Source organism: Lepidochelys kempii, chromosome 5 (genome assembly GCF_965140285.1).
Source record: "Lepidochelys kempii isolate rLepKem1 chromosome 5, rLepKem1.hap1, whole genome shotgun sequence".
NCBI lineage: Eukaryota > Metazoa > Chordata > Testudines > Cheloniidae > Lepidochelys > Lepidochelys kempii.
Genome location: NC_136384.1, coordinates 25,932,663 through 25,948,778, shown reverse-complemented (window position 1 = coordinate 25,948,778; position 16,116 = coordinate 25,932,663). Strand labels below are relative to the sequence as shown.

Sequence of the window (16,116 nt, the reverse complement as noted above, 5' to 3'; positions counted from 1 at the left end):
GCTGAGTGAAACTGTCAAGAACATCAATTTCACTCAGCGGCTGTCAGGGTCCTTGGGAGCAAATTTAGTTTCAGAAACACCATGTCTTGGTGTTTCTGAAACAAAATATTCTTGGAATTTTGGTTTTCAGGACATTTTAAAATAGCAAAATTTCCTGTGAACCTGAACTCATGTATTGGCCAATTCTATTTGTATTGGGTGATATTGCAAGTGCCATGATAAGGCTAATTACTTGCAAGCTGCAACTATAAACGTTTTAAAAACAATCACTATAGTCAACCCTTTGCTACCTTCAGACGTTCCTTACCTGCTGAGTTGTGCTGTACATTTGTTTATTCTCAGATCTCTCATCCACCTCACTCTCCTTACTTTTTGGCTTCAGTACTTCTTTTAGGGTACCCTATATACCTAGAACTTGTATACTCTCTTGCTTCTTAGCCACCAAATGCTTTCTCTATCATTCTTCAAGTTTCTTCTTAAAACCCTCTCTTCCATGAATCCTTCTTACATTGGTTCCTCACCAATGATTTCTCCTTTACATGAACTGCAAGGAAAGAGGGTCATGTGGCTAAAGCATAGGACTGGGAATCTACAGATGTGGCTTCCATTCCTGGGACTGTTACAGATTTCTTGTGAGTCACACGACTTCTTTGTATCTTAGTTTCCTCATCTGCAAAATAGGGATAATAATGCAGTAACTACTGTACCTAGCCAATAGACTTGTGTGGAGAAAGGTAATTCCGTTTCACTGGGGTTTTCAATATTTTGAAATTTGATTTTGTTCCGATTAGGAATGAAAACTAAAAATTTTGAAAATCTGTGTAAAGGAAAGTCCTGGAGTCTTTGTCTCCAGAGCAGTCCACCTGTCTCGCTTCCTCAGAACTGCAGACCGTAGAAGACTTGGGGTCCCTGACTCAGGGGCAGTTCACATGTCTGGCTTCCTCTGAGCCATGGATCCTGGGACCCCAACTCTGGAGCAGGTTTTCTGGCTGGCTGCTCCAAGGCTGTGTACCCTGGAATCCCTGGGACTGAGAAGCAAGCTGGCAGGAAACCAGACGTTTCCAAAGTTGCCTGGCAGGCAGAGTGCCATTGGAATTTTGTTGAAATAGAATAATCTTCACAGGATGTTTCAATTTTGATGAACTGAATAATTCTGTCAGAACTCTCAGGGCTGCTATAAAACATAGTTCATTAATATGCATTGAGATCCTCAGATGGAAGTTATTTAGAAGTGCAGAATAATACTGTCCTATTTTTAAAATCTGTTTTGAGGTAGAGGGACAGTTTTCAATGTCAGTTAACATTACTCTGTCAAAGAAGGAAATTTAGATTGGTGCTTGACAAATCCATGTTGGCTATTACTTATAACCTTATTATCATCTAAGTGCTTATAAAATTATTGTTTAATAATTTATGCCAGTATCTTTCTAGATATCAAAGTTAGCAGACCAGTCCCTAGGTCCTCTTTGTTCCACTTTTTAAAGATAAGTACTATGTTTGCCCTTCTCCAATCCTCAATTATCTCAAAGATAATTGCTAGTAGTTCCAATATTGCTTTAGCTTCATATCATACTTCATATGACATCAAGCTTCATATCATACTCTAATTCCTATCACTCACTCCCTCTAACTCTATTGGGAGGGAGTCATAGGCACCACGTCACAATCCCATTTATAAATAATATGCTCATTATTTTAATTAGTTCCTGTTTGCTCTTGCAATATGCATAGCACTTTAACATCCAGAATATATGATCTCTGTAGAGACCTACCATAACTCCTGATTCCTGCAATGACTACCCATTAATGTATGAAATCTAGTACTTGGGTAGTCTAATTGTGTAATTGAGGTGTCTGTCACAGTGCTAAACAAATGTTTGTTGAATCCAACTCTGCTTGTGCCAAAAGTATTTTATGCCTGTAAATATTAGGGAGTAAAGGTGTTTCATTTCATGCAACATAGACTTTTGTGAGAGACATTGTCAAAGGATTTTTGAAAATCCAGTTCAGTTATATTTCCAAGTTCTCTTTTATCCAATATTTCTTGACACACACAAATAACCTGAGTAGGTTAGAGCAAGGATTTCCCTTCACAAACGTCAGGCTGGTTTGTCCTTATTATATCATGCTTATTAAGTGTTTTTATAATTTTTAATGATCATTACAATCATATCTCCTGGTATTGAAGTACAGTAAGACTTTCTGATCTGTAATTCACAAGATCACCTCTAGCAACTTATTAAAAGATAGGTAGGTTCCTGTACAACGCTTGCAACCTTCTAGCCCTCTGGTATAGTAGCTGATGTTTAATAAGTTGCATATTTTTGCTAAGCCACTTCATTCTTAAATTTCTTAACAATTCTTGGATGAATACTGTCCAGTATTACTGACAGTACAGTCTGTTTAATGTATCTATTTGTTACAGCACTTCTGTTGACACTTCAACCTCAGAGTCTCTCATCTGTATCTTCCCAACATTCTCTTTGGTGCTCAACCTCTTGAAGGATCACACCTCTAGGAAGGGTGGTCCATGAATCATGATTCTATAATCCTGTTGCATACAGGATCAATGAATGTATATTCACATTACCTGCAGATATGGCATCTGCAAATAAATCTTCTGATCTGTTAAACGTTTTTCAGAAAGGGCTACAACTCACTCATCCTAAAGGCTACCCTAATGGCAAAAAAGGTTAGGTGAAAATAATTGTAAGAAACACCAAAATCTGTGCACTAGACAGTGTCATATGTGAGTTGCCTTTTCTGTACTTCCAATAATATCTGATTAAGTAGCATCTTGATAGATTTGATACCCAGAGAGGTATATGGCATTTTTTGGTTTTTTTTGTTTGTAAAGTTGGTCCTCATGAAATTGAGGAACGGATATAATAAACTAGATGCAGTTAGGTATAAGTAGACACCTAACTTTCTCTGTATACAGTATTTCACCTAAGGCATATCAACCAGGATGCACAACACATCTCTTATTCGATCTTATACCTTTCTTGAACAAACATTGTGTCAGTTCTGCCATTTTGCAAAGAAATGCGGAAACCATGCCAATATCTACTGAGAATAAGGATAAGACCAGCTACTGATTTCTATTTATGACCTAGAACCCATCCCAATAGCCAATCTCCAGATTTGTAAAAAAATCAAACAAGAAAATGCATAGAAAACACACCTACTTCTTCTATACATGAAGATTTAAAGTTAATTGTTTGAACTACCTCCAATTTCCTTTATCTCTTCTCCTACTTACAACCCTGCAACTCTTTCCAGGTGTACTTTTCACCTAGAACTATCCTTTGCCCCAAATCACGTCTTTCAAAAATTTCCTCAAAATGCAATTATTTTGGACATCTTTTTACTATTAGTTCGCTATCACTGGCTGTCTCTCAGTGTATCTTATGTAGCCAAGGATATACTAGATAGTCCCAGAAATCTAACAATTTTCTTTTTCCTTTTTTTCATGATTCATACTAAAATCCTTAAAACCAGGAGCCCTTTATTTACTTTCCAAAATACTTTCTCCCCCAATTCATCTGTAAACATAATAGCTACATATAAAACACTATTTAATCTGCCATATCATGGTGTCTTTGGAATTACCCTGAAATACGGTTTAAATATTCATATAATCTTTTAGATTCCAGGTTATGTTAAAGAAATGATAGTGAAAATTTCAGCCTGAAAAATGAAAGTTTCAGAAATTTGTAAGCAACTGAATCATAGATTAGAAAGGGTCAAGCAACATTAACAGTAGTTTTTACAATAGCTCCTGCTAAAATAGTGTTTTTAATCCCCTTTAGGCATATGCTGGGTGTCATGCAAATATGCAGCCCATAAAATGACCTTCAGACAAAAGAATGGGTGACCGGAACATCTATTAACATATTTTTTTTCATAGAGCCTTTGCCCTGTCCTGCTATCTTTTCACATAGAGAATTTCTTATTGAAATCATAGTTAAAGCCACACTTACATCTTTAAAACTGTGCTCATGCCAACCTCTCACGTTCCATGCAACACAGCCTTCAAATCTAGTCTGTAAGTAGCCTTAAATCAGCTTAAAACAACTTAGACTGAGTTTTTAGCAGCTCTCTGACATCTTCTATTTAGAAAACGTTATGATATTAGCATAATTTGTATGTAGAGTGCAGTAAATATGTACTTCCACACACAGATTTTGTGACAGCTCCAAAATGTTATTTTTCAGCACTATTCTACCCTATGATAGTTCCAGGGTTTGGAGCATAGGAAGTTTGTACATATAGTTATGTATCTAAGAGCACTTGTACCTTGGTTGATCTGTCCCCAATATGTACATTTTTGATTCCCAAATTGACCAAGTATGTGATTTCTCTGTACTGCATGTGGCTTTAAATAAAATAGTAGTCATTTGAATTTTTAGATGCTGTTTTTTTTCAAAAGATGAGAGTGTGCAATAACTGCAAAATTAAAGGTATGGTAGTATTGTAAAAAGAAGTAACTGATAAATCAAACTTGGTACATTTGAACTTTCAGGTTTTGTTCTGTTGTAAGAAAATTAAAGTGATCTTTGACATTTTTTTCCCATAGTGATTTTTTTTTCAATCTTAACTCCAATTTAAGTGTTTGCCTGGGAATATGCTTGAAGCGTTTTTGAAAAGTTTGGAATTACTCAGTGAGAGGAGTCAGTGAGGAGCTTGTGAACTGTGCAGTTTCTTCAGCAGAACACTGGAACTGCACAGAGACTGCTCTATTGCTTCTGAATTCCGCGTGAGTGGAACTCAGTTCTTCATAGACCACTGCCATCTTCTTATGTGTCTCTGTCCCTTTTGCTTGCTTCCAGGTGAACCCTTTGTGCCCTATGTGATGTGCTCATGCCTGCTCACCTAAAACCACACCTTGTTGGGTTCCTTACTATCGTAGCCTGATGTCTTGGTCCCATGTGAATTTTAAGCGCTCTATCTCAGGCACTTACAAAGTGTATATTTGGGTCATGTGCATCTTACATGGGGAAAATTATACCCCTCTTCTTGGGATACAGAGGCCCCTTGAGGAGCAGCTTCACCACACCAGGGAGGTAAAATTTGGGTACACCATGCTGAGGTACACATCACCTGTGTTCTACTCTTTTGTGGGGTGAGGCAGGAGAATCTTCTGCTGTGCACATGCTCTGGTCCTTCACCTGTTCCAGCCATTAGGCTCAATTAGCAGTCACAAAGCAGCACCGCTTTCACTCCCTGGACTGAGGAGTGGATTCCTTCCCTTTCCCCCATGGAGTGTCCCAATGCACAGCCAGATTAGTTAGGCTGAGCACTGTGAAAAGATTTTAGCTAGAGAATTCATTAGGGTCATGATCACCTCACAAAATATGCAGGAACTATTGCTGATCTTATGTACTCCCCACTCTCCTTTAGCACCACTGGACCTCTCAGTTTTAATAGTGCTCCCCTGTGACCAGCTTCACAAGAGTTCTACTCAGAGCCTCTGTGTGACTTGAGCTTTTCCCTTGTGTAGCCACCAAACTCTACGGGAGTTCCTGTGTGGTTTCGGGGTTCTTCTGGAAAAAATCTGGACTCCTGTGGACTTTTGGAAACTGGGTGGTGGACAGCAGGAATCAGGAGAGACTATACAAGGAGGGAAGCATGGGGAATGGAACAGCCATTGAGATTATGCCAGAGTTTTTGGTGAACATTTCAAAATCTGTAACACCTCCTGCAAACTTTCCAAAAGCCATCAGGACCTGCAGCACACCTTAGAAGTGTTACTGGTCATTTTGTCATATTCAATTCACTAGTGAACAACTTCCCAAATATGCCTTTCTCCATCTCAGAATAGGTCCTGTACCCTAGATCTTGCCAAGATCCACTGAAAAGCTCATTTAAAGTTTCTAGACAACTCATTTTGCAGACAAAAAAAAACTTCCAGGAGTTTTCAAAACTTTAGAATGACCTATTTTTTTCCACATCATATTTCTCAAAGATAGCTTGTTTGAAATCAGCTCCAATTTTATAAAAATATAATAGTAATAATGATCCCCTGGCCACAGACCATACATGCAGAATTTGATGCCAAAATTTTTTTACTTTAATTTGCTTTTATTTCAGCAGCTATGGAAGCCTTTTATCTGTACCCTAGCCATTGATTCTGTGCTTCCCCCTCAAAGAGAGTTGGCACTTTGCACTGCCTTCTCTCATGTTTCATGCTTTGCAATAGCATGTATACACCCATGCTTTTTAATCAGTTCTGTTCATTCTCTTCAATTTTCATTGCAGTAGCACCTGAAGTTAGAGGTAATAGATACACTTCCCCTTATCTTGTGAGGATCATGATGCTGTTTCCCTGTACACTATGCTCTTGCTTATAGGTGAGTGCTAGGTAATGTCAGTTAAGTCAACAAAATATATGTGCACAAATCAGATAAATATGTATCCACTTTGTATGAGCAAATATATATCTATGCATTCATAACAATTATTACACGAACTCAGAAGGACATTTGAAACTATGGTCCTGAAATTGTGTGCTAAGACCTATGATCCTACCAATTTAACCTCTACCAGAATCAGTCCTGCTTAGCAAATTAACTGGGAAGCGCCATATTAAACATGCTTTCTCACCTTGACAAAAAAGGCCTGCAGGAAAGTGTTTGTACACCAACATTCATACTTTCTTTTTTAACCTTTGATTTTACTATTAGTGAATTTAGTCCTTGTGAAAGCTGCTGTACTGACAGCCCTGGAAACTAAAGCCCTTGGTTTATTTATCTAATTGTTAGAGTCTGGGCTGTCAGCAATGAAAGCTTCCTCAAATGTGCCCTGCCTGCTACCCCTTGGTGATGTTTCAACCCTACCACGGCATAAAAACGCAGTTCATGTTCATTCAAACCTTGGTCCTTTTACTGAGACAGCTAACAAGGTTGTCAATTCGTGCTAACTGTGATTAGTTTTGTGATGTGGACTATTGTCCACTAGGAACTAAACCAAGCCCACCATCTGATTTTATGTAGATTGCCAAACAACTGATGGATGGTAATTGCCAAACAACTGATGGATGGTAACAAAATTTAGTCGTTACCAACCTGAGCCAGATTCAGAGTGACAATTTAGAGATGTCCATACTCTTAAGCCATCCAGTCCCTTATTAATATATATTTCTACCTCAGCATGCCAGTAACAGGAGGTCTACTTATTTATAACCACTAAAGAGTGAAGTTGCTCCTTTATTGAGAACCATAGATATGCCTCCCCTTTATTCATGCATATACTGTAAGTTTACATATCATTTTTACAAACAGAGGCAAATTCTGCTTTCCATTGCACTCGTGTATCCAAAGTAACTCTTCTGAAGGTGCTGGAGTGAGAGGTACTCCAGATACACCAGTGTATGTGCAGTCATAATTTGTCACAGTGACCTTTTCTACACGGGGAACTTTCAGCAGTTCTAGCACCACTGCTGCTCCACCAGTGCTAGCAGCGGTGGATGCGCGAGTGAACATGAGAGCCTACACTAGCGTTCCCACCATTGGTAGTGCTGGAGGAGCTGCACCAGCGCGAGACCAGCCCTGGGAGAATTGCTAGTGCCTCCGTGTAGACTTAATCAGATTCCCTGCTGTGAGCAGATTACAGTCTAAGAATTAGATTGCTTTAGAATTAGATCATATTTTTTAACTTTAGATCCTGTAATGCACCTTTCTCAGTGGACAACCAGTTAAAAACACTTTATGTTTTATGTTACTGATACTAGTTAATTTTTTTGTCAACTGTGGCAAATTCTTACTTAGAAATCAAAACACTGTTAACCAATTACCACCCGTAAAATGGGAATTCTTACAAATAATCCTACAGACATGAGGACCTTTAAAAGCAACAATGATGTCTGATTCCTAAAGCAGCTTAGGAAATGAAGCAATCAAATCCACATAAGAAAGCATCATTACAGCAGTTTCTACAAAGTGTTAATGGGACTGCTCACCCAAGCATGATTTGGCCTCATTTGTAAACTCTAAGATTTGGCATTTGGGTGAGCGGGTTAATATGTTTAGGCTTGAAATTAATCTGATCACAATTTTTTTTTATTACAGAACCAAAATCTACTTGCTCCACAATAGAAGGAATTGTTTTATTCAGTGCAAAATTATATTGTTTAGATAGCGAAGTTTCAGTTAAGAAAAATACCCATTATGAATAACAATAAAATATTTCTCTATAGAGCACTTTTTGGTGAAAATTCATTGTCTTCAGATAAAAAGTCTTTCTGTCAAACCAATCTTTTATGTAGCTAAAAATAGTTTAAAAGAATATTTTAAAATTTTGACACATTCTAAATCCAGCAATGCTCATTTTGCAGGCCAGACCCACTCCCATTGAAGTCAATGGAAGCTGAAAATTTTGGGCATGCTGTTTGATCTACTGAATTTCCACCATGTATAAAAAAATGTCTAATCAGGCACCATCCTGCAGTCCGTGAGCAGATAGAACTCTCATTGTCTCCCAGATTGTATCTGAAAGATGCAAGTGTAAGAATAAGAGTTATTGAGAAAGCACGACTCTGGATTTAGGTTTGTGTTCTATTTTATATTCACCAAGGGAAAGCACAAAAGTTTTAGACTCTGGGATCTGATCTCTGATATTTGGCTTGTCTGAGAAGTAAATGATCCTATAATTAATATTGGGGACTTCTCTCTCTCATTTCAACATGTTAATTGCATGGGTTAGTGGAAAGTTGTATTGTATTCTGTGGCATTGTATTGCAACTGCTTTTTGGCAGAAACAGATTTTGTTTGATTATTCATTCCTTTTGATTCTGTTATAGCAGGGTTGATTCTTAAATAGAGGAGTTAATAAAGCAGCTGACTTAATGTCCTTCACCAAAATGATTCACCTCTTTGAATACTAGAATAACTAAAATTATACTTTCTCCAAAACTTCAACATACAACTTTCATAGCCAAAAATGCTGCAAGCCAGTGGAGAAGAATTTGGGATCTCTTTCAGAATGCTAATTGCTGAGGCCAAGTGACATTTTCTAAGGCTGTCAAATGCAATGGAGAAACAGAATATCCCTATTGATCAAATTACTCACCAACAATGACAGCAATGATGGTGAAGAGCACAAAGGCATTCCTCACTAGGTAACTTTTAACATCATCCTTAGTTATGCTCTGCACCTTCTTTTTTGCCAGTAATGTACGTTTCCGGACTCCTTGCTGAAAGCGCTCCATCCTATTTCCAGATCTTGGATCTTCTCCGTTACTTTTAGTCATTTATATTTTGAAAAGTGATTTCTTCTTTTATAATTTACTGCTGTTAAAATCTCCCCAGAAAGACAGAAGACCTTCTTCCTTGGGAAGTGCAGGAGGAAGCTAGAAGACAAGATATATCAAATGTCACAATAAGTTAAACTTCAGAGGAATAATCAATATCTGCACATGCAGGCAAATACTCATCATATAACAATCAGACTTGGATTATTTAGATTAATTAATTGATTGCAGTATGTGGTAAATAACTGCAATGTTGGGTGGAAACCTGAGTTTAAAGTACAGATTTTGTTCAGATCTGTATTTCTCGGTCTGCAGGGAATGGGCCTGATTCTTCTTTCACACTGGTATAAATGAGGAGTAACTTCACTGCAGTCAATGGAGTTACAATAATGTAAAATGAATCTCACAGGAGAATCAGATGCTGAATATCTATAACTATTGATCAAGCCTCATTTTCATCTATTTAGCAGGCACACATTTATCTGAACAGAATCTGCCTATCCCACCTTCTAAATGAAACTTCTGATAAATAATACCTTTTTAAATCATAGTATTCAGAATACTATGTATTTCAGATGTTTTTAGATCATTTTAATGCTTTGTCCTGCATTGATTTCTCTCCTGTTATATGGCAAAACACAGCAGGAATAGTTTATCTCTTTACTTACTACTCAGGAGGTATGCCTTTGATAGTAACATTCATCTTTGAAGTGTGTAAGCTACTCTGACACATCTGTAAAACATCAGAAGATGTAACCCAGTTAGCTTGTTACTTCATGTTTGTTACAAGTTCACACTACAAGATAATGCTTTGCATTGCCTGGCAAAGCATTGATATGATTTGATAATTATCACACTACAGATTTGGCTTTAAGGTTTTTTTTAAAAGCTTTCATTAAAATAGTTGGGATATGTTCGCAAGATAATCTACTTTTTATTTCAAACACACTAATTTTTTTGACTGCTTGAAATTAATTTATTCTGTAATTAAATCTGCACAAAACTATTTTGCAAAGTGGGAATCTGCTTTTCCACAATGTTGGATAACACAACTATGCCTGCTACCTACTCCAGTATTTCTCTGGTAGGGTCACAAATTTATGAATGGATATAGCTGGCTTCAGCACTGAAATCCATTTTCAATTATATAGATCATTTATATCTTTCTGCCTTGCTACATCTATTGCCTAATTAGCTTTGCAGAAAGCATTTAGAAAGTTCAAGTTTTAGAAGAGGGATGATTGAAGGGGCTATCATGTTATTTAAAAAGGTAAAAAAATGTTTTTGATGGGATTTGGTCTTGCTTTTGGAGTTAAATATATGTTTAAAACTAGTATGCTAATATACTATTTCCCCTCCATTTTAACACATTGTAATATGTCTTTTAAAGAAGATTGTCTACACACACGCACACACACACATCTCCCATTCCCCCTTTCCTGTCTCACCTCTCTCCTTTTTTTAACAAATGTATATTTTAAATTGGAAAAAGCTATAATAGGTAATTAGTCTTTTCTTAATTGGCTGCAGAGTGGGGAAAAAATTCTTAGGCTGAGCTAAATGTATTGTGTATGGTATTTTTGATCTTGGAGGTGTGACTGCTGTGTGTGTCTCTGAAAGAGTTTTCTTCAGAAAATTAGTTTGCAGTATTTTGTAACAAGCTTATAGATTCACCCAGCCCCCTTTTCCCTCCAGGATCATTTAACACAATATCATCCCAATCTACGCTTTATAAGTAAGATTAAGATCAAGAAAGAAAAGTCAGTATACCCCCAAAGCATCATTATATCAAATGACCTAGAAAAGTATTTTACAAAGGAAGAGAATGAAAAGCGAAAAACACCAACAAAGTAAACAAACTCACCTTTTTAAATTCTGCAATGTTCCAAGCACAAAAGACAAGCAACAAGGTAAATTTCCCAGTAGGTACAATAGAGATGAAAAATTCAGTGAGCAAGAGAAGGAGAAGACTGACAATATGCATGTGCTCTGGATACACCAACTTACTATCACTGCAACTTAAGAAAAGGGGAGGAGTCTATTAATCCAACTCTGGAAAAACATAAAAAACACAACTGAAGGGGGGAAAATAGCTGAGCTTCTGGAATATTGATTAGTCTTGGCACAGTAAAAACAGGGTTGCTTTCTTTGTTTTTTCCCTTTCGACCACTTTCACGCTTTGTCAGTTCAGCTTCATTAGAAATGCAAAATCAGGACTCAGGAAGAACTGAAGAATGACACACAACACAGAAGGCTGGAAGTCTTTGTGATTAGAGATTTGAAACCAGGAGTCAGTAAAAATTAAACATAATTATATAACATTATTCCACTACCTTTTCCAAAAAAATGGTGAAATATATGAGGATGTTAGTCTACTTTAAAAAGTGTTTTAGTTTGGGGTTTCAAGGCGTTTTCAAATCCTTAATGACAGTTATTTAAGGAAACAGCTTTACATCTCTCAGGAGTAACTGGAACACTATCAAGAATAGATCAAAATATGATGAGATACAGTTCTTTGTAGTTTTCTTGTTACTCAAAAAGCAAGATGAGACTTGTCTGTAGTTCAGTAATTTAAACTCTTTTAGAGTCAACCCAGTTCAGAAAAGATTGTCTCAACAGCACAGTGTGACTAATAAAGGGAAAAGCACAAAAAATCCAGCTTTTCCTAAAAAATAAGTGGCCCTTTTTGCATTTAAAAGCTTGCACCATTGGAAGAAAAGCAGCATCTTTTACCTTTTCAGAATATGAAAAGATTTTAAATGCTGGTTGACTCACTGACAGATGCCGGATGATAAATCATGTTGTTTAAATACTAGAGGCTTACCTTTTAGCATATCTTTCATCAAATTCCTGAGCTGTGACTCCCGATTGAGATTATAGATGAAAAGTTTTAAGTATACTATGTACTAGATGCTAATATTATTATTACTATTTTGGAGGACAGGAATTTCAGTTAATAAGCTTTCTGTAAAAAGAAAAAATATAAAATGTCACAACCGTCATACAAACTAGACATAATAAGGATAAATGTGGAGAATAAATTTGATAGGATTAGAATTATTTGCCAAAAATCACACCAATGTTTCTGCTTTCTTATTTAGGGAGTAAGTCTATATTCACCATGTGTACTGTGCCTGATTTCAGCTGTTTTCTAAATAAAATGAGGAGTATCTAAAAAGATCTCTATCAAAACCAGGCAGAGTCAATGGATAATTACTGTCTACTCTGCTTAACAATGTTGCTTTTAGACACAAAGAATATTGGATTAAAGAACAACATTTGTAGTTAATTTAGGTCCAAATGCTGAGTAAAGCCTGAAGAATCTGGTACTTAGATATTTAATGCTGAGTAAAGAAAACAAACATCAAAATTGAACTCATTTTTAACTGCCAATAAATTGGATGAATGCATATGTCAGGGCTCCTTCCCCACTCTGAACTCTGGGGTACAGATGTGGGGACCCGCATGTAAGACCCCCTAAGCTTATTTTTACCGGCTTAGGTTAAAAACTTTCCCAAGGCACAAATTCCACCTTGTCCTTGAACAGTATGCTGCCACCACCAAGTGATTTAGACAAAGAATCAGGGAAAGGACCACTTGGAGTCTTATTCCCCCAAAATATTCCCCCAAGCCCTACACCCCCTTTCCTGTGGAAGTTTTGAGAATAATATCCTCACCAATTGGTACAGGTGAACACAGACCCATCCTTGGATCTTAAGAACAATGAAAAATCAATCAGGTTCTTAAAAGAAGAATTTATTTAAAAAAAGATAAAAGAATCCCCTCTGTAAAATCAGGATGGAAGATAACTTTACAGGGTAACAAAAAGATTCAAAACACATAGGATTTCCCCTCCAGGCAAAACTTTAAAGTTACAAAAACAGGGATAAACCTCCCTCTTAGCACAGGGACAATTCACAAGTTAAAACAAAAGATACTTTAACGCATTTTCTTGCTATTACTTACTATTTCTGTAATATTAGATGTATCATTTCAGTGGGAGCTGGATTACTTGCTTGGTCTCTCCCTTTGTCTCCAGGGAGAACACACACAGAGCACCAAAACAAAGCCTCCCCCCCACCGTCACAGATTTGAAAGTATCTTCTTTCCCCATTGATCCTTCTGGTCAGGTGCCAACTAAGTTATCTGAGCTTCTTAACCCTTTACAGGTAAGGAGGGATTTTATGCTACCCTTAGCTGTATATTTATGACATGCCCCTCAAATCACAGACGGTGCTGGACAGCCTGCTGCACACTGGCTGTGATTTCTTTCTGGAGCTCTAGGAGAAAACAGAATTGATAAGACACATGCACCTCTAGATACACTACTGATTATAGAAAACCTAACAGTATTTTCCACATTTCAAGGATGATTTTAACCAGTTGATTCTGGGAAACTTTCACAGGAGATTGCATCAGCCACTTCGTTAGAAGCTCCTGAAATGTGTTGTATTTCAAAATCAAAATCTTGGAGAGCTAAACTCCATCGAAGAAGTTTTTTGTTATTGTCCTTGACGGTATGAAGCCACTTCAGCGCAGCACGGTCGGTTTGCAGGTGGAAACGCCGTGCCCAAACATATGGGCGTAGCTTTTCCAAAGCGTACACAATGGCATAACATTCCTTTTTGCTGATTGACCAGTGGCTTTTCCTCTCAGACAGTTTTTTACTGAGAAACACGACAGGATGGAATTCTTGATCCGGTCCTTCCTGCATTAAAACTGCTCCCACACCACGCTCGCACGCATCTGTGGTTACTAGGAACAGTTTGTCAAAGTCTGGGGCCCTTAGCACAGTGTCAGACATGAGTGTCACTTTAAGCTGGTTGAAGGCCTTCTGACACTCTTCAGTCCACTGAACAGCATTTGGCTGTTTCTTTTTGGTTAGGTCTGTCAGTGGGGCGGCAATTTGGCTGCAGTACTGTACAAATCGCCTGTAATATCTGGCCAAGCCTAAGAAGGATTGGACCTGTTTCTTTAACTTTGGGACAGGGCACTTTTGGATAGCAGTCACCTTGGCCTGTAGGGGGTTGATAGTTCCTTGACCCACCTGGTGTCCAAGGTAAGTCACTCTGTTTAGGCCTATTTGACACTTTTTAGCCTTAACAGTTAGTCCTACCTCCCTTATGCGCTCGAAGACTTTTTGCAGATGCTCCAGGTGTTCTGCCCATGAATCAGAAAATATGGCCACATCATCAAGGTAGGTGACTGCAGATTCTCCCAATCCTGCTAGGAGACCATCTACAAGTTTTTGGAAGCTGGCGGATGCATTCCGCAGCCCGAAAGGGAGCACATTAACTTCATACAGCCCTACATGGGTGATGAAGGCTGACCTTTCCTTGGTGGGTTCATCTAGCGGTACCTGCCAGTACCCCCTTGGTTGAGTCTAAGGTAGAGATGAACTGGGCACATCCCAGTTTTTCCAATAGTTCATCTGTGCATGGCATTGGATAGTTGTCTGGGCAAGTTACAGCATTTAGCTTACGGTGGTCCATGAAAAAGCGTATCTCCCCATCTGGTTTAGGAACTAGAACTACTGGAGATGCCCATGCACTGTTAGAGGGGTGGATTACACCCATCTGTAGCATGTCCTGGATCTCCTGTTCTATAGCAGTTTTGGCTTGAGGAGATACCCAGTAAGGTTGAGCTCTAATTGGGTGAGCATTACTTGTGTCAATGGAGTGGTATGCCCGTTCGGTCCGTCCTGGGGTGGCTGAGAACATCGGCGCGAAGCTAGGGCACAGCTCCTTGATCTGCTGTCGCTGCATACGTCCAAGGGTCACAGAGAGGTTCACCTCTTCCATGCCACCGTCACTTTTCCCTTCACAGTAGACACATTCAGGCCACTCAGCGTCAGCTCCTCCCTGGGCTGTAAACTAGAAAACCTTTAATTCTCTGGAATAAAAGGGCTTTAGAGAATTAACATGGTATACCTTAGGCTTTAGGTTTGAGGTGGGGAATGCTATGAGATAGTTAACAGCTTCCAGGCGCTCTTGGACCGTGAATGGCCCTTCCCACGACGCTTCCATTTTATGGGCCTGGAGCGCCTTCAAGACCATGACCTGGTCCCCTACTTTGAAGGAACGCTCTCTGGCATGTTTATCATACCAGGCCTTTTGCTCTTCCTGAGCATCTTTTAGGTTTTCTCTAGCAAGGGCTAAAGAGGTTCGGAGGGTGTTTTGTAGGTTGTTTACAAAATTCAGAATGTTAGTTCCTGGAGAAGGTGTAAACCCCTCCCATTGCTGCTTCACCAACTGTAATGGCCCCTTAACCTCGTGGCCATACACAAGTTCAAATGGTGAAAACCCTAAACTGGGATGTGGTACAGCCCTGTAGGCAAAAAGCAACTGCTGCAACACTAGGTCCCAATCAGTGGAGTGCTCATTTACAAATTTATGTATCATAGCCCCCAAAGTTCCATTAAACTTCTCCACCAGGCCATTTGTTTGATGGTGGTAAGGGATGGCAACCAAGTGATTCACTCCATGAGCTTCCCAAAGGCTTTTCATGGTCCCTGCCAGGAAATTAGTTCCAGAATCTGTAAGGATGTCGGAGGGCCAACCTACTCTGGCAAAAATATCTGTTAATGCCTGGCACACACTTTTAGCCCTGGTATTGCTTAGAGCTACTGCTTCCGGCCATCGGGTGGCAAAATCCATGAAAGTCCGTATGTACTGCTTTCCTCTGGGTGCCTTTTTTGGAAAGGACCCAGAATATCCACAGCTACTCACTGAAAGGGAACCTCAATTATGGCGAGTGGCTGGAGAGGGGCTTTGACCTGGTCTTGGGGTTTTCCCACTCTTTGGTACACCTCACAAGACCGGACATAGGTAGAAAAGTCTTTGCCCATTCCCTCCCAGTGGAATGAC

General features: G+C 38.7%; 1 protein-coding gene across 2 annotated transcripts in view; it reads right to left on the bottom strand.

Annotated features, from left to right (window-relative positions):
- Nucleotides 1–13,282, bottom strand: part of SLC1A3 (solute carrier family 1 member 3) — a 94,413-nt gene extending 81,131 nt beyond the window's left edge. The window contains exons 1-3 of one of the 2 annotated variants that reach the window (XM_073343771.2): nt 13,217–13,282; nt 12,075–12,215; nt 9,070–9,349 (exon numbers count right to left, since the gene is read on the bottom strand). In XM_073343771.2, the coding sequence (XP_073199872.1) occupies nt 9,070–9,250 (181 nt within the window). In that variant the 5' untranslated portion in view covers nt 9,251–9,349; nt 12,075–12,215; nt 13,217–13,282. Of the gene's footprint in view, nt 1–9,069; nt 9,350–11,114; nt 11,259–12,074; nt 12,216–13,216 lie in introns of those variants that run through there. The other variant, XM_073343770.2, reaches the window with a different exon arrangement.
- Nucleotides 13,283–16,116: the final 2,834 nt, after the last annotated feature.